General features: G+C 38.2%; 1 protein-coding gene across 3 annotated transcripts in view; it reads right to left on the bottom strand.

Annotated features, from left to right (window-relative positions):
* Positions 1-24,781, bottom strand: part of ORC5 (origin recognition complex subunit 5) — a 71,531-nt gene that overhangs the window by 38,446 nt on the left and 8,304 nt on the right. For all 3 annotated transcript variants that reach the window (XM_083844180.1, XM_083844182.1, XM_083844181.1), the window contains 9 exons: positions 23,559-23,756; positions 19,715-19,789; positions 18,514-18,625; positions 18,031-18,161; positions 13,444-13,492; positions 12,873-12,963; positions 10,745-10,797; positions 8,365-8,477; positions 5,304-5,351 (listed from right to left, as the gene is read on the bottom strand). In XM_083844180.1, the coding sequence (XP_083700306.1) occupies positions 5,304-5,351; positions 8,365-8,477; positions 10,745-10,797; positions 12,873-12,963; positions 13,444-13,492; positions 18,031-18,161; positions 18,514-18,625; positions 19,715-19,789; positions 23,559-23,756 (870 nt within the window). The remainder of the gene's footprint in view (positions 1-5,303; positions 5,352-8,364; positions 8,478-10,744; positions 10,798-12,872; positions 12,964-13,443; positions 13,493-18,030; positions 18,162-18,513; positions 18,626-19,714; positions 19,790-23,558; positions 23,757-24,781) is intronic.

Here is a 24,781-nt window from a genome sequence, read left to right on the forward strand (position 1 = left end):
TTTTGCTTTTTCTCTGCGCCACATGGGATACTTCTTTTAATCTATACCAACAGACCATGCAGCAGTGCTGAGAAAATACAGAATAAAGAATTTCTTCTTTAGTTCCACTCCATTCATACTCATCTACAGAATCACAGAATGGTTGAGGCTGGAAGGCAGCTGTGGTGGTTATCTGGTCCAAAGCCCCAGCACAGACAATTCAACAGGATTTATACGATTTTATATGAAATGCCTAGGTAAGTCTCTACTATTGCTAGAGTCTTAGAGAACTAGCTTTCTAAACTCAAGTGGAGTCTACCATCAGATTTCTGGCAAAGAATAATGGCAAACCATGTAAAAATATAAAGCAGAGCCCCAAATGGCACAAACTGACATACAGGAAATCACATTTAAACGGAGCGGGGGAAAACCTGAGGGGAGTTAAAGCACCACGACAGGTTGCCCACCAGGTCATGGAGTCTCCTTCCTTGGGGATATTACAAACAACCCAACGTAGTCCTGAGCAACCTGTGCTACGTGACCGTTCTGGAGCAGAAAGGCTGGAATAGAACCGAGGGGCCAGTACACCTCAGTTCTTCTGTGATTTTGGGAATTTTATTCTGTCCTCATACAGAAAAATGTTTTCCTTATACCTAGTACAAACCCCTTTTTTCAGGTTATGCCAAATATTTCTCACTCCCTCACCATTCACTGCTGCGTTGTATTTTCTGGACGATTTTGCAGGCTGTTTTCAAGTCCCCTTTTCCAACTTTTCAAGCCCCCTTCTCCAACTTGAACAACTGTACTTTCCTCAGCCTCTCCTCACAGAGAGGATGCTCCAGGCCCTGAACTTGCTCCAGTTTGTGTCTTGTACTGGAGGGGGCAAAACTGGACAGAGGATTTTAGATGTGGCCCACACAGTGCTAAGTGCAAGTGCCCAGAGTATATCCACCTCTCTCCACTCTGCCATTTTCACTCTCTTCACTTTGCCATTCAGCTTCCATTCTTGTTGTGTGCAGTGACTTATTCTTACTGGCAAAGCAGTCAAGATTAAAGAGGAATTTCAAACAATAGCTTGCTTAAATCTGCTTCTAGAAAAGGACACCTCAAATATACCACCAGCACTTCCAAGGCATTAGTTATCAGGAAAACACAGCCACCCATTGCTTCAACAAAACAAAAAAAAAAGCACCTTCGATACATGTTTTAGCTTTTAAAATCCAGGAGGTGTCCCCAAAGCTATCTCTGGGCTAACAAAGAAAGCAGTAAGACAAACCACCAAAACTTTACTTGAAACCATATAGACAGATAAGACCAATTCACTTGAACACAGCACCCAGAGTCAGAACGCAGGCATGGTTGAAGTTACAAACTGCACAGTCCCCTCCCCTTATGCTTCTAAACATATTCTCCAATATCAAGAAGAAAAAGTCAAACATACAATAATTAAAATGAGTACGCTTCTTCAAGTAGCTAGCAAGCACAATCAGCATGCAGTAATTCCTGAAGTTGCATTTTGTATACAGTTACTTTTGCTCTTAGCATTATCAGCTCTCTGCTTTGACACAATTATCTTTTGAATTTTCAGATTTAAGAAACTTTCTTCTGGAAAAGTCAGAGTTAGATAAAAATTCTAGAAGTTACACTTCATTAGAAGTTTCTTCTAGAAGTTACACTTCATTAGAATTCTTTGGCAGCAACAAATTCCTGTAAGATTAGGAATGGTTCAGAAATTCCTCCAAACAGAACATAGTGAAGAATTAGATTTGTGAAAATCTTCTGCAAGGAGCTAAGATAAATTACTGCATAAATTTGTACTTACAAAAATCCAAGGGAACCCTTGTATCATTTCACAGCAAAGATACTTTCCACATTCAGAAAAGCTCTCCAAGAAGTTTTATAGCAATGAAATCTGATCAGTTCTGTTTGCCCTCTCTTCTTTTCATCTTTGGCAATACAGTTGCCCAGTTGTTTAAAAAGACTTTCCCATAGATTCCACCACGTGTGCTTGTGAAGTTTCATGCTCCCACTGTTTAACTGAACTAAGCCTTTCACAGATCTACAACTCCAAGCCACGTATTCATATTCCAAAATATCATGAACAAGAAAGAGAATCAAAAGTATTCCCTAAAAAGTAAAAGCTTAACCCAAACTAAATTGTCTGCACAGAAAGGTGAAATTCCTTAACTTCAATTGGCTGGATTTTCTACCTTTTTATCATGTACTTCAAAATGGAACTATACTTCTCACTTTTCTGCAGGAAGTATTTCTGAATTATATATGATTTTATATATTATATAAGTAAAATACAAGTGTTATACAAGTATCTTAGGTTGTAAGCCAGAAATTCTGATAAAAAAACAAATTCTAGTTTAAAGTTAAGGTAGATAGACAACAGACAAATTCTTTGACAGCAGAAAAAACACCAATACATCTGATCTGCCAGACTGACATCTGTAAAAGCATAGTCCTGCAGAAGTAGCTTCAACAGGAAGATCTTTCACCTGTCACTAAACTGGAAAACCATTGTTACATACCAGTCATTGAAAAAAATAAAATAAAAATCTGCTGTTATCTGCAACAAGGGAAAGGTATTTTTTCCCCTCGTGGGGAATTCACAAGATTTACTTTTTCTAATCAGAAAGTACGGCCTCTAGACTGAACAAAGAGTTAAGAATCAAGAAAGATTTTCAGTCTGGCTGTACCTAAACTTTTAATGAAAGATTTATTTCATTTAATGTTAGCTTCCTGACAAGTACATATGTACAGCCAAACTAGTTTCCTAAGCTCCTACTATAACCTGTAGAAATCTAATCAATATAGTTTATGGTGCCATTCATCTGACTGAACATAGAACCCACTTTAGCATGAGACGAATCACACCTACACTCCACTGCCCACATCGACTTGCCCTGCACTGTCTATGGAGGGATAGCTTAGGTGCAGCACCCACCTGGAGTTCGGTGAATTTAATCTGTAAACCTGACTTTAGACAAGTTTATCTGAGCAAAAGTCTGTAAGCACACACAGCTAGTGTGACAGATACAAGCAAATGAGCATTTACTTGTAGCACTGCATCTGTAATTCTTTATTTTCATTTATTCATTTATTTTCATTTCAATTTCCTTCACTGTAAAGTCATAGTACCAAAATATACAAGATTACACATCCGTGTGACTGTGTCTCCGTCCAATATTTATAAAAGTTAAAGGGCAGTAAAAGGAACATAGGTCTAGAAGATCCCTGTGGGACCTGCAATCCTGTTCTCCACTATCACAGGTACAATGTCTCAAAATTTTTCAAAACCAGACTGTCCTCTGACCTAGCTACATTTTCTACCATCAACTGTTATGGTGAAAGGGTCCTTACCTGTCAACTACAAAGAGACACATAAACAGAACCAGTGCTCTCCAAGTCCTCTTGAAATGCCACCAAGTTCTGTCCTGTTGGTTAATCCCTACGACACATTCCTGTTTCTTGCACATTAATGCAGTTTAATTAAGTTTAATGTAACAGAGTCAACTCAACAGATATTTTCTAAGTATATTTGATTTACTGGGATTATAAAGTTATAATTCTCTTCAAAGTAATAATAATTTTTAATACAAGAGGTGCAAGAATTAGATCATCTGCCATATTTGAAATCTATCTGATCTTTTTGACTTAATTTTGTTTATATAACTATATGATCCTGTCAGTTACCCTCATTTACCTTTCTTTCCTCAGGTTTACATGAGAATGTAAATAGACTACAGGGCACAGACTGTGTCTGCATATTCTGATGCTGCAGGAACATTATTAAAATGAAAAACAATTCGTCATTAATGCAAGCGCTTCTGAGAGCTAAGAAGTAAATTCAGATACAAGTGCATTTAAACAATTATACAAGAGAACAAGCTCTACAGTAAAGTTAAGGTGCATTTAATAAACAAATATACAAGAGAACAAGCTCTACGGTACAGTTAAGGTGATCATGACCTCAGTATTCCTTCAGTAAAACTCTATTTTCCCCTTTCTTTTGAATTCCTAGCTGTCTCCATCTCCCTAGTTGTTACCATCTCAGCATCCAAGTAAGAAATCCTGTTGCTGAGAGAGAATAAAAAAACACTTTCCCTGTAGAGGCTGCAGGAAGAACATCTTGGTCTAAGATACATTATTATTCCTCCTACCCCTCTCCTGAAAGTGATTTATCAACTAATTAAGATGTGGTTGTATTTCAAGAAGATAATAGTCCTTAAACTAATTAAACGCTCTAAAAGTCCTCTGGAGTCAACGTGCCAGAGAAAAGACACACGAGGTCTACACATGCAAGATGGGTATTCAAAGACTTAAGAATTCTTAAATATACATAACTATCTACACAGAGGTGCAACACATGGTTTAGTTTTATTTCAACTCATGCTTTCACATGTGTAAATTGCACCCCTACAGAAATGGAAAAACTTAAAAATAAAAAAGTCTTTGGATAGCCAAGTACTCTGGTCTCCCACAGGGGCAGAAAGAGGCTACAGGCAGCTTCAGAAACATGGGATTATTAAGCTAAGAAAGTTTGAAATTTTTCACCCAAACTCCACATAGCATAGAGAAGAAAAGGATGTAATGATAGCTTCTGCACCAATTCAGTGCTGTCTGCACTGCTCTTGATTTGGGGGGTTTGTCCAAAACCAACGTGTTTTAAGTGTTCAAGTTTGACTTTTTTATATTATGTTTACAAATACACATACGGGTACTTGCTTTCCTAGTACGTCATGGCTCTCTCAGTAAAGACTGGTGCAGCTCAACTAAATAACTAAACATCATTGATTTAAGTACAGTAATTAACTACAAGAAAAGTTTAGTTAATAGTCTGAAGGGATAATGACTTCTTTGGTCATTTGATTCTTTCTGCCTAAACAACAGACACGAGTGCAAAGTCCCCAAGCTTCAACACACAGATTTAAGCCCTTCTGTCTTACTGCATCACTAGGAATTAAAGTAACTTGATTTTCAAAACTGCTAATCATCAATTACTCTAATATCCTCAAGAGCAATTCTGATACCTGGCTCCTCCACATATAATGCCCTTTAAATAGCTTTATTGAGAACATTTAGTTACACACTAAACCATGGAGGACAAATTTATGGTCCAGTAGATACCAATGAAATAAAAACGTGTGCATTGTACAGAAATTTATATCATATAAAACAAATGCACCTCTAAGTTATGTTATGCAACACTTGTTCCTACAGTAAAGGATATGAGGTAAAGCAAAATATAAAAGCAGCAGTACAGCAGAAAGAAAATCTTTGTTCCCAAGCTCAGCATAGATAGATAAGATATATACCTTTTCGTGTTTCTTCATAAAGTTGGTCTTCTTAATTTTCCCATGATGCTGTAAAAAAAAAAAGAGAGCAAGTATGATATGCAGATTATTTGCTGCTTCTTCTACAGCCATGACAGAATCAAAAGAGTAAACAAAAAATTGTGCACTGCATATGGTAGCATGCTAGTCTGGTTCGGCTTCTTTATTACACCTCTCTTGTGTTACTTAGTAATCCTTCTTACCAGAAGCCCTAAAAAAAAAAAATAATCACACTTGCCTTACAATTTGCTTCATCATGTCCCCAGGTGGTAAAAAAACAATACACTAATGTCTGTTGGTGAAATGCATTTTTTTTTTCTGATCTAACCTAGGACTGGTGAGAAGGGGAAGTGAAAATTTGTTTTTAATGTTACTTTATATGCAACCTCCCTCCTCCAGCCCTTAATCATCTCATGAAAAGGCAAATTTTTCATTTTTCTCTTTCAAAGAAAGTTTAAATGATGGCCTTTTCATTGGTCACTTCATTTTTAAAATACATTCATTTGAATTTTCATCTTTTATTTCCTCCATTTTAGAATTCAGATGGCATGCAAGCTAGCAGAATGACAACCAGGAAGTAAATTGATACAATACAAGGAGAGTTCAAGGCGGAGAAGCAAAAGGACAAACAGAAAACATAACAGAGGGAAAAAAAGAATCAGAAAACATAATTTAAAAGGAGCATCCTTAAAGGAAAGGCTGCACAAAGATAATACGAAGCATTCTTGGATGAAATGTGAGAGCAAAGTGAGGACAATTATAGTAAACAAGATGTTATAAATGGATGGGTAAAAAAATGAGAGAAACAGGGCAATAAAGAATGACATGGATAAACATTGTAAAGTTAGTGGAGACTTGCAGATATAGTATTCTTTAACATATTTAAGCACTATTTCCCAAATATCACCTGAGAAGTTTATCTACTAGTCTTATTTATTACCTTGATAAATATTAATAAGCGTATCTTATTAGAATACCCAATGAATCAGGGAAAAGATGTCTCCAAAACCTTTTTTTTTTTCATTTTAGTGTTTAAAATCTCATACTTTGTATTTATAGACCTCAGCACTCATTCATGTCAAGAAAAAATATTGGCTCATCCAGCTAATACGTATCACATTTTGCTTATAAAAAAAAAAAAGGGTAATTTTTATCACGCCTTTGAAAAGGGCTGCTGTGATAACAGAGAGATGTCAGAGAGAAAAGTGATCAAGCCTGAGGTTACATGGCATGCTAGCGACGGATCACATCATACTATTCATTCATTTTAAAGGTTATGCTGGGATGTCCATACAGTGCACTTAAGTTATACCACAGGTGTTTCAAAACAGCTGAGCAGGTACCCTGTTTCTGTGCAAGCACAACAAAACATGAAACTCAGAGCTGATTTTCAGTTAATTTTTAGTCTTGTTTTCTACTAAATCGATAAAATTATCTGTACAGATTGCTTTTTTTTTTTGGTTTAAAGGATATTTTAAAAACAAGTTACTTTTCATTTAATCTGCACACAGCTTTTGAATCTTCACAATACTAATGCCATCACTGCCAATTACTACTTCATTGCTTTATCAGGCTGTTATTATTCCAGACCACAACAAATCATAACTCTGTCTTTAGCTGTCCTATACCCTAGCACCTATACAAGCAGAGCAGGTTAGCAGCTCAATGACCATCGTTTTGTTTGCATCCCCTTTGCTTTCTGGCAGTCCTTAATTAACTACTCCAGAAGATATGTTTCTGTAATCTACTTGCAATCTCATTACAACCTTGACACAAAACCCTATTCTATTTTCACAGCCTGCATGACTCAAGAACACTCAACTTGAAGACTTCCCCTGAAGTGTTATTTGTTGCACTTTGAGATGCAGCTATTTCTGAACTTTGCCTCAGCACCTGATGAAGTGCTAATTGCTATCAGATGATACATGTGGCAGGAACGGTCACTTCTCCTGTTTTACCAATTCTTGGGAAAAATACTTAGTATCAGTGATTGAAATGCCTACACAGTCCCCACTTCAAAAACTTTAAAAGTTCATGTCGCATTTGCTGTACACAAATGTACATAAGTTCAGGAGCGTTCATTTGCAAGAGTGGAAACCAACTTCAGAGATGCTAAAAAAGGAGATGGGAAACAAATTAAACTGAGAATGTTGTTCAGTGAACACAAGCAAGCAAGATGTAGCACTTTTGATAACATGCTTTACTTAACTTGTAGGCTTTCCTGTTTGAGTTCCAAGACTGATGCAGAAAAATCTGGCCAAAACCATTTGTTTAGCAAAGAAATTTCTTGTTCTTCTTACCAAGCAGTTTCTTGGTAAGAAGAACAAAAGTTTCCCATAAAGAAAATTTGTCAATCAGCACTTATTACAAGTAATCCTCCGCCCTTCTAAAGGAAGGACCAGACAGAAAAGTGAAACACCTACAGCTTTCACTGTACGATCAGACCAGAAACATGAAATTTACTTAAACTAATAATGTACTAGTATACCATCACTAGGAACTGCAGTAAACTTCAAAACATGTACTTACAAGTTTTCTTCAAGAGAGAAAAAAAAGCATATCCTTAAAAAAAAAATTTATTCACTCACCCCATTTGCCATGAATACCATATATTTATATTTAAACACGTATTGATATATGCTGTAACAATGCCAAAAACCTTGCAGTTGGTAAAAATGCATAAAAAAACAACTGCTCACTTTTCTGAGATACATCTTCCTGCCTGTGTTTTGTCAAACGGCAATTTTTATTTATTTATTTATTAACAGAAAATGAGGTTTGGCCCATGAGCTGTATCAACTTACAAACACAAAGCACAACACTTGTGCTGTGTCGGTGTTACACATGCTTTGCGATAAAGAGGAAGCTTGTCCTTAAAGCGTTATTAGTGACTAAGTGATCGTTACCAACAATGTGATCCACCAAAAAATTTTTGATGAACCACACACAGAAAGATAGCTCAAAATGAACAGTTAAAGAATTTTAAACCAGGAGAACCACTACAAAGAAATCCAATATACAGCACTGAAAAAAAATCCATTACCTTAAGAAAGAACCTCTTATCTGTCCTAACAGGATTGTAGGAGGCAAGGTAAGCAGCGATTAGAAGAAATTTGGAGTAATAAGGAAGTTCCACATGGGCATGTGCAGAAAGTCCTACAAAATAAACAATCAAGAGCAAGTTTTAGCCACGCATAAACCTCTACAGACTTCAAATTATACTGGTTTGTATTCTCCTGTTTCAATAATGCAGACTCTACGTTCTCTTCCTTCCCTCCAGCTCTACTCCTGTATGAGTACACATACTCATGAGTACAGCTTCTTCGGACAAACTTGTTACCAGAGATAGAAGTCAGTGAAGGGCAAGGAGTGGTGGCATGACGCTAAACATAATGCACATTCTTAACTCCTGATGGACCTTTCCCAGAAGCTGTATCTAAGGATCAGCAATTCAAAAACCACTGAAGTGCCATCTCCCTAAAAAAATCTCTAGGATACTTTCATTTAAGGTAACTTTAACAGCAAGCAGGGCAGATGAATAGACATATTTAAATACAATTGCAAAGCCTTTCACCAAGACTGTTCCAGACTGCCAGACACAGCTCAGCAAGGACCCCAGCTTTCATGACGGAGAACAAACCAGTGCCGCATTTCTAAGCAACAGTTCAGCATCCTACAGTTTCTAGCCACTGTTTCATTTTCTACAAAAAGGAAAATGTTCTTACAGTTTCAAACTTGATCCAGCTGAACTAGTGTGCTACATCTATATTTCACTAATATAAAAATCTCATGTGTTACAAGCACAGTACTATACAGTCTACTGCCCTTCCCTTGTTTTAATTCACTTTGTAATTTTTCCTTTACCTACCCCACCCTTATCACCATAGTTGTTTCTTTCACCCAGCTCATGCAGGATGATCAAACCACATTACTTCATGAGTTGTCTAACTATGGAAACAACTAAAGGATCTCTCTCGTGCCCTCTTCTCTTACAAGTTTTCACTTCAATTGTTTCTTGTTCTGTAAAGTGCTAGTACCTCTACGCTTTAATCCACAAACATCAGCAAATAAAGATCAAGGAATTAAAGATGTTTAAAAGTTAAGATTCAGAGCCCTCAGTGTGATGAGAAGCACCCTGCGTAATAGCTAGTAATAATTTCCTTTCAGGTAGTCACAAAAGGAAAGCAGTTTTAGCTCTAATTCACACTCATGAGATTGTTTTGTATTGCATGTTAATTATATAATGGAACACCAAATAAAAAAATTACATACAGACGATTCAGCTTAATACAGACGCATGTTTCTACTTCCGATCTCCCACCATTGCATCATGCACTGATCTATTTGCTTAATTACATCCACGGCAAAATTCATTTGATTTATTTTTAAGCATGTTATTATCAAATGCTGTTTATCAACAATCTATTTTTCTACTACATATGCATAAAGTTCACCAAAAATGTGTTTTGAATAAAGTCCCCTTTTCTGGGTTTGTCAAGTGCAAAAGTATTTCATGGCCATCTGGGCATGGAAAGAGGAATTCAGTAAGAACACTTTGAATCAAACTCCTTTGGTCAACAATGTAGAAAAAATACCGATTATAAAGCAAATATAGGAAACAGTCTGATGATTGCAATTATATTACAGATAACTTTAAAAAGTGGCTATTTTATTTCAACCTAAAGAAGAAATTATTTGTCATGAGGGATAATATGGAAGTGTCCCCAGACTAAGAACTGATCAGAAGACCATGACCAACTGATATCACCAGGAAAATGTTTTAGTATTTCTTCCTAAACCGTAAATGAACACTAACAAATATTAAAATTAGACTTTTAGCCCCTTGCAAAGTATAAAATCCACAAAACTGTACTCCTGCAAGGAAAGAACAGGAAAGAAAATTTGTAATCCTGATATTTCTCTTTATCAAGAAATAAGGGCATAGACACCTATTTTGTTTAGGAATGAGGTAAACCATTTGAATAATAAGAAGCAAAACAAAACACCACAGGTATAATATTGACTTGCTCCCACAGACAATTCTGCCAGTTGGAACACAGAGGTTTGGGTCAGGGATCAGCCCTTTCCTCGTCCATTGTTACATGGAGAAATGAAACTTGATTTTACCCCCAAAGGACCTTAGTAAAGATTACTCCTAGGATATTTGCCACAGAAAAAAAAAATAGTAGCAGTCTTTTCTAGAAGGCCTTCTCAAAAAAAAAAACAAAAAAACAAAACAAAACAAAAAAAACATAATATCCCTGAACTGTAAGTGAATACTAGGTATCCTTGTCCACATTAATTCATTTCACGTATTATCAGGTAACAGTTACCAAATCAATAGTAGCAGTATACAAGTAGCAGTATACATTTTACATTACAAGCCTCTGCAGAGTTACTGTATGTGGTTAGTTGTAAGTTACCTTTCAACTGCCCGGCTTCTCCTTCATCACGCTGTAAGCGCTCCCACTGTGAGCTAAAAGACAGATAGTGGAAGTATATAAAGAAGTATTTATTACTCCCATGTAAAACCCTCCTTTGGTGCAAAATAAACATATAGCAAACAGGTGTTTTAACTTCATGACTCTGACTAGGATATAGTAAGAATAATTAAAAATATCAAGTCTCACCATATTGCATGTTTCAATAATGAAAAATACAGAAAATAATGCTATATTAAGGCATAAAACTAAAACTGAGTACAACCTAATTATCAATTCATTTCCATCCAACTACCAATAACATTTCAAGTAAAAGTAAAAATGCTGATAACTTTGATTTTTTTTTTTTGTATTAACTGTGTCTATCCTAATGAGAACAATATTGCAATTACTTCATAATGGAATTTTGAAGTCTACGTAAAAAAGAAAGCGGTATTTATTCTTCACTGAATAGCTTTGGTGAAATCAAGATGAACATTTTGTCAGTGAAAAAGAACTATAAGTAGTTTGGTGTTTTGCTAAATAGCAAAGATTTTCACTTTAAAACTTCCCCTAAAGAACAACATCATTAGAAATGTCATGATTTTAGATTATCACTTAGTTTAATACAAATACTTTTTTTTAAAGCACCACTGATTTTTAAAGATCTTCATGAACAGTCCCTCAGCTGAAATCCTGTCTCTGATTTACTTATCACATATTCAGGTTTACCATCCATAAACCATAAAACTTATGAAAACAGTTTAATGAGAGCTGATGTAACACCCAAATTGAATGAATGTTCAATCAAATTATTAACCCAGTATTTCATCCACTGTCTACCTCATAGGTAGAAAAAAGTTTCGTTTTCATCTTGGTTCAGGCAGAAAAGAAGCTATAACAGTTATACTTCCATAACTTAAAACTAAAAGAAACCCCCAGAGTAATTATAGTTCTTTAGCCAGACAAATTAATATGGTTATTTTAATTCCTCAAGCATTTACAGATACACAGAAGTAAATCCTAGAACTATTATGCAAAAAAGCTGAAAGCTACAATAAAAAAAATGGTAAAGCTCAAAAATAATCAAAGAAAACAGTAAAGAGGGAAAACTAGTTATTTGGAAGCAATTCATAAGCTATATCTTAGTGTTACATTACATTATCATTAGATTAGACAATCACAGAATATAAAAAGTTGGGAAGATCCTGAGCTGACTGTATAACAAACACCAATATTGAATACAAATACACATTTGAGGCAAACAGAATAACGCCTCATTGTGCAGCTAAGTCTAGCTTATGTGGGGGAAAACCAATTCTCTTTTTGAAGGAACGATCACTTTTCCAGGACATTTAGCAAAGCCTTCTACTACTCATCCAGGTTCAGTTACCAGAATACTCCATGGCCTCAGCGACATGAAGAAATTATGTTTGTATCGGTATAAAGAAGTCAAGCACTACTGAATTTCTCTACTTCCATGGTATAACATCAGAATCACAAATCTGAAGCACAGAGAAGATATTAAATCTGAGCTAACAGCTGTCATTTAAAAATGAACAGCGCCATCCTTTTCCTAGCACTCTGGCAAATTAAAAAGTAAACAAAGGAATCCAGAGCCAGCAGAAGTTCAGCCCATTAGCAGTACTCTGACTTTTAATGCTGTCAAAAGTGATAATTCCATAGAAGGAGAATTTTGTCCTTGGACAAAAAAAACAAGGGTCTGAAGGCACAGCAATCGTACAAACCTGATTAGTACACAAAGCTAAAAAACACCAGTGTTAAAGATAAATACCAGTAATTGTGACTGTAATGTCTGGTGATGGATTCCCATGCTTGACAGCTCTCCACCCATGATAAAACTGATCTGTTTCCATTACCACCAGTGAAAATAAAACCCACAACCCCTTTTCTACTTGTTTATTTACTATGTATTTTATATGCTACAAATACTGTTTTACTTAAAAGCTTCCTCCTGAGAGATCTTATTTATAACATTATGTGCCAAAAAAGAAATGAATGTTAAAGAGCAAGAGAAACACTACCCATGAAACATAATTGAGACATAGTAAATATTTAGGGAGGGATCTTGCTAAAATCAAAAACAACAAGAGAAACCACAGAAAGTTACCTGGATATTTCCCGGAGGTAAACTGTCTGCATTGCCTTCTTCAAATGAGGTTCAATATTTTTCCAGAGTTTGCGGGTATCACGTTCGTTTGCTGCACCAAGCAAAAATCAACTCTGTTAAATGTCTAACACCCTGACTCTAAAATGCTGTATTACAATTATGCAGCAGCATCATGCATTTGCATGCACAAACTGCTGGTTCTCTGTGGTTGTTCTGAGATACCCTGGGACAGTTTGATAGACCTTCTGCTCTCATTTTCACCTCTTAGCCTTGACAGAGAAATGACTTATCTCACTACTCTGCGGAAGTACTGGTGCTTGAGTGAGGAGAAATTTTACGGGAGAAGCAAGTTTTCACAGTACTTCCTTCTTGTTTCCTTAAAACACCACCACCAAAAACTTTCCCCTGCTTTCTACTGCAAATGCTGTCTACTTGGTGCAACTGGCAGAAGCGATGCTGTTGTAACCAGAACAAGTGAACAAAACGAGGATCAAAGCAAAGTCTTTCACTAAGCCAACAGGAGGGCACCTGCACTTTTATACAACTGCTCAAATTAAGGACAGCAGCTTACCTTCTCCTCTGACCACTGGTTCACAGTATTTTGAAAAATTGAGTGCTGCCTACAGAAAATACAAAGTACAACATATTAAGACAGTACTACACATTTGATCTAGCTACAAGAATAAGCACACAGCATAATTCACTGGTTTACAAAACTGATGATTTTTTTTCAGTCAATAATTACAGTGTTTTAATTCCAAACATTCTACTCCTAAATGCCACAACATTCCTGTAGGTTAAATATAAACAGAAGTAATCTATCCTAGGTTACTCAGCTTGGACGGCAGCAAAATCTGTTTACTGTCCTCAAGGGCTATAATTTTATATATATTTTTTTAATAATAATTAAACATAAATGGAATAAAAAGCAGTTTTGTGGTTTTCTTTTTTACACTTCCTTCAACCACCCATTTTCAGATTACAGTAGTTCAGCGTGTTCAGAAATAAGCAACATGTAGTTAAAAGAAACTAAAAGGAATGATATATAAAAACCCTAACACATTCCATATTCAAACCAACTCTTTTTGCCTAAAACAAGATTGCGGGATCTTTGACAATGATTTAATCTAGATCTTTTCTTTAACAGTTAAGTAAAGAATACACAGAATACTGTAAAATAACAATCCTCACGATTCATTCTCCTTTTGTCCTACCGCATCTTATTAAATCTCTGCGGTATCATAGAGAAGACTCAAGACAGTAACTTCCACAGATAAATTTAATCTAATTTCTTAATGTACTATTAATCATGCATAACAACACACACACTTAAGGTTTGTATTAGGCACTACGGAGTCATTCCTAAGATACTTGTATTTGCCTGCCATTGTGCTCTGCAGAAAACACTTGTCATGCACAAAAAGAATTTAGGGTCCAATTACACAAATCTTTTCATAACTTTAGTATTACACATGAACAATACACCTGAAGCAAAGAAATTATTCTGATAAGCTGAGCAACTCAAGTGTATGTCTACAGAATACCAGAGCGGCTGAGGCTGGCAGGGCCCTCTGGAGGCCAGCTGCCCCAACCCCTGCCCAAGCAGGGACACCCAGAGCAGGCTGCCCAGGACCACGTCCAGGTGGCTTCTGAAGGTCTCCAAGGAGGAGACCCCACAGCCCCTGTGGGCAGCCGGTGCCAGTGCTCAGTCACCTGCACAATGAAGAAGTCCTGCCTGGCGTTCAGGCAGCACCTCCTGCGTTCTAGTTTGTGCCAACTGCCTCTTGTCCTGGCACTGAAAATAATCATCACCCACTAAACCCTGTCCCTAAGCACCACGTCCAACCTTTCCTTGAACACCCCCAGGGATGGTGACTCCACCACCTCCCTGGGCAACCCGTCCCAGTGCCTGACTGCTCTTTCTGAGAAGAAATGTCTCCTCATTTCCAACCTGAACCTCCCCTGGTGCAACTTGAGGCCATTCCCTCTAGTCCTATCACTATCTGTGAGAAGAGGCCGACCCGACCCCCAGCTCCCCACACCTTCCTTTCAGGTAGTTTGCACAGAGCAATGAGGTCTGCCCTGAGCCTCCTCTGCTCCAGACACAGCAACCCCAGTGCCCTCAGCTGCTTGTGCTCCAGACGCCTCACCAGCTTCGGAGCCCTTCTCTGGACATGCTCCAGCACCTCGATGTCCTCCTTGTAGCGAGGGGCCCAAAGCTGAACACAGGACTCGAGGTGCGGCCTCACCAGAGCAAAGTGCAGGGGGTGATCACCTCCTCCCTGCTCCTGCCGGCCAAACTATTCCTGACACAAGCCAGGATGCTGTTGGCCTTCTTGGCTACCGTTCAGGTGAGTATCAATCAGCACCCCCAGAGCCTTTTCCTCTGCACAGTTTTGAGCCCATGCTGACAATTCCCCGTGGTCCTGCAGATGCTGTGGGATTACATTCAAGATGACTGCTCCCTAAAAGGAGCTGCTGGCAGCGGTGGGATTCGAACCCACGCCCCCGAAGAGACTGGAGCCTTAATCCAGCGCCTTAGACCGCTCGGCCACGCTACCGCCCTGAGCCTGGCTCCCTCCGCTCTGCACCTTCCCTGCAGCCACCGATGGACGTTGATGGGACCCCAGAGCCTCCTCTGCTGTAGGCTGAGCAGCCCCCAGCTCCCTCAGCTTCCCTCACAGGAGAGGTGCTCCAGTCCCTTCATCATCTTCATGGCCCTTGGTTAGGCTTCTCTCCAGTAGCTTCAGGTCTCTCTGGGGAGGCCCAGAATTAGACAGCACTTCAGGTGAGACCTCACCAACACTGAGTAGAGGGAAAGGATCACCCTTCTCAACCCACTACCAATACTTTGCCTCATGCAGCCCAGGATACTCTTTGCCTTCAGAGCAGCAATGACATTGCTGACTCTTGTTCAGCTCGGTGTCTACCAGGACCTCCATCTCCTTTTCTACAGACCTGTTTTCCAGCTGGGCAGCCCCCAGCACGTACTGGTGCATGGCGTTGTTCCTTCACAGGTGCAAGACTCTGCACTTCTCCTTGCTGAACTTCGTGAGGTTCCTGCCAGTCCATTTCTCCAGCCTACCCAGGTCCCTCTGCAGCACAACCCTCTGGTGAAATCAGCCAGTCCTCCCCAGCTTTGGGTCATCTGCAAGCTTGCTGGCAGCAATCTCTGCCCCATCATCTTGACCATTAATGAAGATGTAAAATGGGGCTGGACCCTGTATTGATGCCTGGGTGCCTCCAACAAGACTTTGCACCACCTATTCCCCCACACTCCGTACCTGGCCACTCTGCCGTTTTTTGATCCACCTCACTGTCTGCTCATCCAGGCAACACATCCCACACCTTGTCTATGAGGGTCTCATGGGGGACAGTATAAAAGGCCTTACTGAAGCCTGGGAAAACAATATGACAATTAGACTTCCCCTTGGTGAATCCATGCTGCTACTCCTCAAGGGAAAAAGCTTCCTGCGCCGCCCGGGAATTGAACCCGGGTCGCAAGAATGGGAGTCTTGCATGATACCACTACACCAGCGGCGCTGCTGCTGGTCTTGCCAGAGCTGCGTCTGTGTTCAAGGAGAGACAAACAGAAGCTAATCTCACCTAATTATAAAGCCTTTGTACTTGATACATAAGTTCAGCTGAAGTTTAGACATGTTTTCCTGCTGGAAATGCAGGCAGAACATTCAGATCAACTCATTGGCACAACTTGTTCATTGGTCATAAAACTGTACAGTTGGCAGTGGTTAAAAATTCCATCACGTTCTCCCCATGAGAAAAATTTCATTGTACTTATGTAATTATGCACTTATAATGTAATTATACAAGTACTGTGTATTATAATTATATAAGTATGTTGCACTTAAATTTATTTAAACAATCACCTGAGCTAATACCTGGCATTGCTCTTCAACTTTTCCTACGCAAAGGTCACCAAAGTGTGTGTTTAATTTATTTATTTTTTTAACTGTTTGTTTGCTATCACTTTCTTCAACTGATATCTGGCTAAAACAACTTTTACCAAATATCTTCAACATAATTTTGTTCCCTCAAGCATTACTGTTTTGCAAGACCATTTGACTTACCTATTTTTAATTCCAACAGAACAATGATGAAAATATTCCTGCTAATCCTAACTTCTCTAGACCTTTATTCAAATTAATATGCTAAGTTTCTTTAAAATTGTGTAACAGCTCTGGCTTGTAGTTGCTGCTCTGACTCAGTAGCTTGGGTACCTTGAAATCCTCTGTAGGAAGCACATCAAAGGGAAATTTTACGCTGCTAAATGATATAGGAAATTGTTTCAAATTTCAAGTTAAATTTCCCATAATGTTGAAGTATAAAGAACGTTGGGTGTCAAGTTACATTTAATAAACATAGGAAACCATAAAGCTTGTGGTTGGACAAGTAACGGGCATCTAAAACCATTTACTTGAAGTTATTCCTTCACATATTGAAAGCAGCTGTCTGCTGTTCTACTGAATAGTCCAGGAAACAAATGCAAGAGTCTATTAGGTGTTACAGAAGTCTGAAAAAGCAAGTAGGTAGCAGTGTGCGAAGCGCAAATCCACGTAACGATGTACAAAAAGAATCTGAAGAGTAAAAAAGCACAGTGAGAGCTACCATTACTTGAAACAGTAAAATCATAACTGTTACTAAAAAACACCCTACTAACCGAGTCTGTAATGGAGCTGCTCTTCAAAAACTGCTGCGGTCGCAACAATTGCTTCTGCTATACTTACAGTAGCCATAAAGAGTTTTATCAGATTTATCCTCTTATCTCAATAGGGGAAAACATTTATTCTAGTCCTCTCGGTCTCTGATAATGTGGAATGGCTTGAGCAAAAAAGAAAAAAAAGAAAAACCCCACAAAATAACAACAAAAAACCCACACACCAAGAGAATTTCCAAGCTGAATGAATCATATACAGACTGATATCTCCTTAGTGCAGCTTTTATTGCCTCCCTGACTGGAGCACTATGTAGCACAGGAAACCCTTTACAGCCACCAGAACAATTGCAACCTTTGTCATGGGTCTTTCGAAAAACTGAATTTTGAGCTAACACATTTTCTCTTTGTCCATATTCAACAATAAAACTAGATTTCTCATAGCTTGTCTGGAATACCAACAAAAAAAACTTAAAAGGATCTCACCAGATGCTGAAGTTCTTTCAGGTCCCTACAGACCATGTAGAAGACACCAAGCAAAATATTGATATATGCAGCATAGAAATCCGCAGAATATTCTGGGGGATGATTCTGACACAAGATCTTCTGCAGGTGTCCTATTCAAACATAAGTAAGTTTTGCTTATCTAAAACTAGTTTAATAAACTGAACACATTTTACAAGTGGAAAAATAATTTTCACTAAGAAAACAAATTATCAAAAAAAATCACATTGATGGAAAGAACTAGAAAGTATAATGGAACTGAAATGTTATTTTTAGATGTTTTGGCAAGAAAAGAAAGATGAGTGTTTTAAACTTTGTGTGAATACAGATTTCTACATTCCAGCAGCTATTACTTATTTTGGATTCTGTAAAAGGCATAATGGTAAACATGGCAAAAAAAATGCATGTTTCTTTAAAAGAAAGTATTATTTAATCTCCAGAAAGAAAATTAAAGAATTAGATTACCTATGCTGTAATCAGGAAAATACAAGGTGAATGGCTCGAAGCATCCAGTATTGGGACGGAACAGTTCCCATACTATTTCACTGAGCAAGACAACTGTCACATTTCTGTCAGTCTACAAGGAGGGAAAAAAAAGTTTAACACATGAACAGAAGGAAACATTGCATGTTATAACACCAATGAGAAAAATGTCTATTGTGCTCCCTCCTCCCTCCCCTCAAATCACTAGTGAAATTTCTCATCTCCTGGGCATGAAAGTAAGCAACGCAGTAGATGCGCCCCTACGACGTTCATTCCTCTGCAACATCAGCTGCACAAGTTTTACAGCGCTTCAGAATCCAGAATTTAAACCACTGGAACCTCAGCACTGAGGAAAGCTGACAAGCTTATTCGTAGATTGCTTTTGAACTTGAGGAGGCTGCTTTAGCACATTTAAGTCTCAGACAGACGTTACTGCTTCAGAGGCAGCAAACTCCACAACATGGGCACAACAGACAAAAAGGGACTGGAAAACGCATCAGCTGCCAGGATTAAGAACACAGCTGTGAACCAGTCTTCATCCACTAAATAGTAGTATCAGTGTCACCACGAAATTACTGACTACCACACACAAGTCCTGAGGTACAAAAATTAATTTCCTCTATTTAGTTGTTCAGACATTTCAAAGTGCCACCATCTTCTGGTTTTGTTTTCCATGTATTTTCAGAGAACAAACCATTTTTACTTCTTCCAAGGCATAAGCCTACCCACTTCAGAAGTGAGAGAGGACAAGACAGTGTTTAACTCCAAAGCAGAAACATACTGTGGTGGAATTACAGCAGAAGCGTAGAAAAATTTCACGTTCTTCTTGAAAATATTCTAGAAAATACAGCTATATATCTGACCATCAGCCTCAAAAAAAAAATATCTATAAACAATCAGATGTGCTAAAACAAGATGTTATTAAGCAGAACTAAAAATGTATTTTAAAGAAAAGGAAGAATGTAAGAAAAACGTCAACATTTAAATTGTGTTTTTTTGTTGTTGTTTTTCTGGTTTTGACACCACTGCCAGTTGCTTAATTTCCAGAAAAATAAAAAAAAAAAAGCAACTTCTCATCTGAAGAGTTACACTTCACGGTAAGCAAGCCTGGACAGATATCTCACGTTCAGTTACCTTCAGTGTGCAGGAAACACACGTTATTTTTTTTTCCTCAGATACTTACCAATTCTTGAAGCCTAAGAAATGCTGGCAAGATGTTTGCTTCCATTTCCCTCAGCTGCTCTGCTCGATCCAGTACCTTTTAACGAAATAATATAGATAATATTAACTAGCATTCTTATGTGGACTTGAAACAAATTCTTAGCTGCTGTAGACACATCTCACAGATAGTTTCCTATTCTGAGAGCTATCTTAGCAGCAAGTCACCATAAATAAGCAACATCAGAGAGATTATTGCTTCAGAGGTGCTTCCAGAAAGTCCAAGCAGCTCTGATATCCAAAAACAAAAAGATACAATCCTCAGAAAAGCTACATTCTTATGCTCTATGGCAGTAAGGATTAAAAGTAAATACAGTCAGGAATCTTAATGAGAAAACTGTAATATCATTTACAACCACTGAAACTTCAATTTTGTCCAAAATTATTCTTCTATTAAAAGTTATTACTATAACACTATATCAACTTGCCTACTGTAGGAAAGCTGTCTTCTCCCCACTATGAAATTATGTCTTAGAAATAATTAAGAGGTACAACTTAATATCTTCAAACAATTAACTACCACCTGTAATTCATACAACTCAATTCTGAGAGAAACATTTCTTGCCATAGTTTGCAGCCCAGAAGTTTACAGAATTTATTGTATTTTATGCAAGCTTTGTGTCATATTAACAGATATGTTGCATACATACAGTTTACACAAGGAACACCAAACTGAACATTTAAGCCTACAGGAAAAATCAGGAGCATAAAAACATTAATGTCCATCCTTTGACAAAAAAAAAAAAACACACATTATTCCCAGTACACTTAGAATCTTGACAGGAGTGCAAAAAGTAAGAGAAACACTTCTTTGTATTTCATTGTATTTTATTCACTGCTTACAATATAAATCTAGATTTTGAACTCCATTACTTTTTTTGAATTACTGCTGTTGAAAGACAAACTATAGGTCCCTAGAAAATTATATGCCTATCCTCTTACCACACCAAAATATTAAGACATCTATCATTTCTGTTGTTCACAGTAAGAAAAATAATTTGATGGGGACAACCCAGGAACATATTATGAAAAGGATATTTCAAAAGCATACTAAACAGAAAAAAAGAAAGAGTATTATCTCTGAGATAATACTTCAAGCTTCTTGGGATTTACTTAAAACTGCATAAAACATATGGTTCTACATTGACATTTGTGTTTGGTTCATGTAACAGTCAATTTCAGATAGAATCAGAGAATCATTACGGTTGGAGATGTCCCCCAAGATCTTCTGGTCCAACCATCCCCCTACCACCATCACCCACTAAACCATGTCCCTAAGCACCACGTCCAACCTCTCCTTGAACACCCCCAGGGACGGTGACTCCACCACCTCCCTGGACAACCCGTCCCAGTGCCTGACTGCTCTTTCTGAGAAGAAATGTCTCCTCATTTCCAGCCTGAACCTCCCCTGGCACAACTTTAGCCCATTCCCTCTAGGTCCTATCACTATCTGTGAGAAGCGGCTGACCCCCAGTTCCCCACACCTTCCTTTCAGGTAGTTGAAGAGAGCATATTAAGGTCTAGAGCTCTGAGCCTCCTCTTCTCCAGACCAGACAACTCCAGCTCCCTCAGCCATTCCTCATAGGAGTTGTGCTCCAGGCCCTTCACCAGCTTTGTAGCCCTTCTCTGGACACACTCCAGGGCCTCCATGTCCTTCTGGTACTGAGGGGCCCAAAGCTGAACACAGGACTCGAGGTGCGGCCTCACCAGAGCAGAGTACAATCACCTCCCTGGTTCCTGCTGTCTATGCTACTGCTCATACAAGCCAGGATTGCCCTTGGCCTTCTTGGCCCCTGGGCACACTGCCGGCCCATGTTCAGGCGAGCATCAATTGGCACCCCCAGAGCCTTTTCCCCTGCACAGCTTTGAGCCCATGCTGACAATTCCCCGTGGTCCTGCAGATGCTGTGGGATTACATTCAAGATGACTGCTCCCTAAAAGGAGCTGCTGGCAGCGGTGGGATTCGAACCCACGCCCCCGAAGAGACTGGAGCCTTAATCCAGCGCCTTAGACCGCTCGGCCACGCTACCGCCCTGAGCCTGGCTCCCTCCGCTCTGCACCTTCCCTGCAGCCACCGATGGACGTTGATGGGACCCCAGAGCCTCCTCTGCTGTAGGCTGAGCAGCCCCAGCTCCCTCAGCCTCCCTCACAGGAGAGGTGCTCCAGTCCCTTCATCATCTTCAGTTTTGTGCTACTGACCAGGTTTGCTCTGAATTGCTTGAAAATAGAGTCTACGTATTTTTATTAACAAAATACTGATTATAAAGATCCGGTAACGTGCAGCTACTGTACACCAGGCTTTAAGGTCTTAACCTAAGTAGATCTTTTCACTTATGCGGGAAAGAAAGTTGAGTTTATATTTACAGCATATAAAATATACATGACAGTGGCTTGTGCAATATGTCAAGTGGTTCAGAGGAACAGCCTACACACAGACCTATAAATCCACACCCACCTTATTATTTAGTTTTACCTTAATGTCATGCTTAAGCTATTTTTGTTAAAAAAGTACCTCGTACAACCGACTGCTAAGTAACATTAAAAATAGCAGCTTCTTACTTCTGTAAAGTGCTAAATATTGTAGATGTACAAATGAATAAAAGTTTTATCTGCTCCAGTTTTTCAGGTAGTTGGAATGAATAAATTCATTTTTTGCAAGTAATCACAAGCATTCAGCATCCATGCTCGGGTTAAGAGAAACATTTAGAATCCTTTGCTTGAGAGTAAACATTTATCTTCATTTACTCTGAATTAATTCGGCTGAGATATTACATTATTTAGCACCAAAATGAAACAGAATAAATTAGTTTTGCCAGTTTATGTTACCAGCATGCTGGTCTTCCATCAGTCTCAATTTAAAGCACTTTAACATAAATCCAGATGACACAGGTTAATATACATGAATCGATTTCTTCCATTCCTGTCTGTTCCCATGCAGAACAGAACTGAGGTACTAATTTAATACTTAATTATTCTGATTCAGCAACTATCTACCTGATGCAATTGAACCTTTCTAGATATTTAATGCTTTGCTTTCTACAACCATCTTTTAAGAACTTTCTGAGCAATGCTCATTTTAATACACTTGAAGCATTCTTTACTGATGTAGAACAGTTTTCTTATTTCAAATATTCACTTAAAGTCAAAAAAAATGTACTATATTAAATATCTTGCGAAATTTCCTTCTACTTATTTTAGTGCTAAATTTTGTTCTCAAGGAATTGTTGAAGGATGCCAACACCACTTTTGTGACTGTACATTAAATTGAATTATCTGTGAATAGCTTATTATATATTGAAAGTATTGGTTCATTTTTTCTTTTTCCAATTTTCAAAGAGTAAATTTTACTAACTTCATGAGCTGTAGGAAACTATGAGATAGTACTGTTTTCCCTAAACATAGCTACTAAGTTAAAGAACCTCATATTAGGTATTTTTAATGGAAATATAAACATATTTAGACAGGCCTTATTAAATATGTTTATTTAAATATAAACATATTTAAACAGACCTTATTACAAACTGAAATTAACTATATAGTATAATTTATGGTCATTACTAGTTATACAGGTTGTGTATAAAAAAAAAACTAAACTCAGGGAAAATATAGACCCTTAACTGGCTCATCTAAAGGCAGCAAACCAACTGGAAAAAAAAAAATCTAATCGGTATCAACAGATTCTCAACGAAGTCCACACAGGAATTCTGTGAAAACCGATCTAGTACATAAATTTCACATACAAATTATTGGCAGTTAGTCACACCCTCGTAACTGAGATGAAACCTGCACACTAAAATTAAATTACTTACAACATATATCGTTTGATCCTGAAGATCTTGACTCACAACGGCTTGCTTAAACAGACGTACAAAGTCATTGAAAGTATCACAAGGCACATGAGCAGCCTGTTTTGTTTCAGAAGAACGGTTTTGCAACTGGATGAGAATTTCTTCTAAGAGAAGCCGTGAAGTAAAGTGTTCCACACAGTTCACAAACACATGAGGAAGCTGAAAAGAACAGAAAATACAATTTTAGTGCTATGCTGTATTTACCATGCTTTTTTATGTATAAATACTACAAAATCAACTCTTCCTTCTAGATGAAACACTGAAAGAAACCAGACCCTGCCAATAGAATAGAGAGCATAAACCAAAACCCTGCCAAAGAAGAATGACTACATGTATATCTAGTCAAAATATTACATACCACAACGTGAAGAGAACTGACAAATCCTCATATGAAACACGTAGTGCATCTTCTAATTGTGTTTTAAAAATTCTCTTTTGAGAGCAATACACAGAAAGAAAGCCAAATAGCATTTTGGTCAAAGAAAAGCTAAACTACCATAACACACTACAATCTCATAAAATAATCAATTACAAATTACGGCGTCTGGATAACACAGATTTCTCAAACATATTACAAAGAAAGTGATCCAGGAGTACACACTTCAAAATCGCTCTGAATGTTTTTGGCATTCATTCCATATAAATGACCCCAAGATGAAGTGTAAGCTTCTATATCGGACACGTGATCAGCCTGCTAGTGCAGAACATTTTCAGAAAACCAGATCTTTTCAGAGCAAAGAGTATGTGAAAATAAAGCGTATGACATACATTTCATAAAATGTACTTGTAAGCACCAATTCAGTAATATTGAAAACTTATGGTCATTTGGCTAGAAATAGAAGACGCTAAGGACTACAAAACAACACAGCCTTGCAGAAAGGAATCTGGGGGTTTTGATCAACAGCGAGCTGAACATGAGCCAGCAGTGAGCACTGGCAGCCAGGAGAGCCAGCTGTACCATGGGGTGCATTAAACATGGCAGTACTAGTCAGTAGTGGGAAGGGATTGTCCCGCTCTGCTCTGCTGCAGCCTCACCTCCAGTACTGTGTGCAGGTTTGGGTGCCACAGTATAAGAAAGGTATAAAACTGTTAGTGTCCAAAGGAGGGCTATGAAGATGGTGAAGGGCCTAGAGGGCAAGACATGTGAAGAGTGGCTGAGGTGCCTTGGTTTGTTCTGCCCAGAG

This window comes from Anser anser, assembly GCF_964211835.1.
Source record: "Anser anser genome assembly, chromosome: 1".
Lineage (NCBI taxonomy): Eukaryota > Metazoa > Chordata > Aves > Anseriformes > Anatidae > Anser > Anser anser.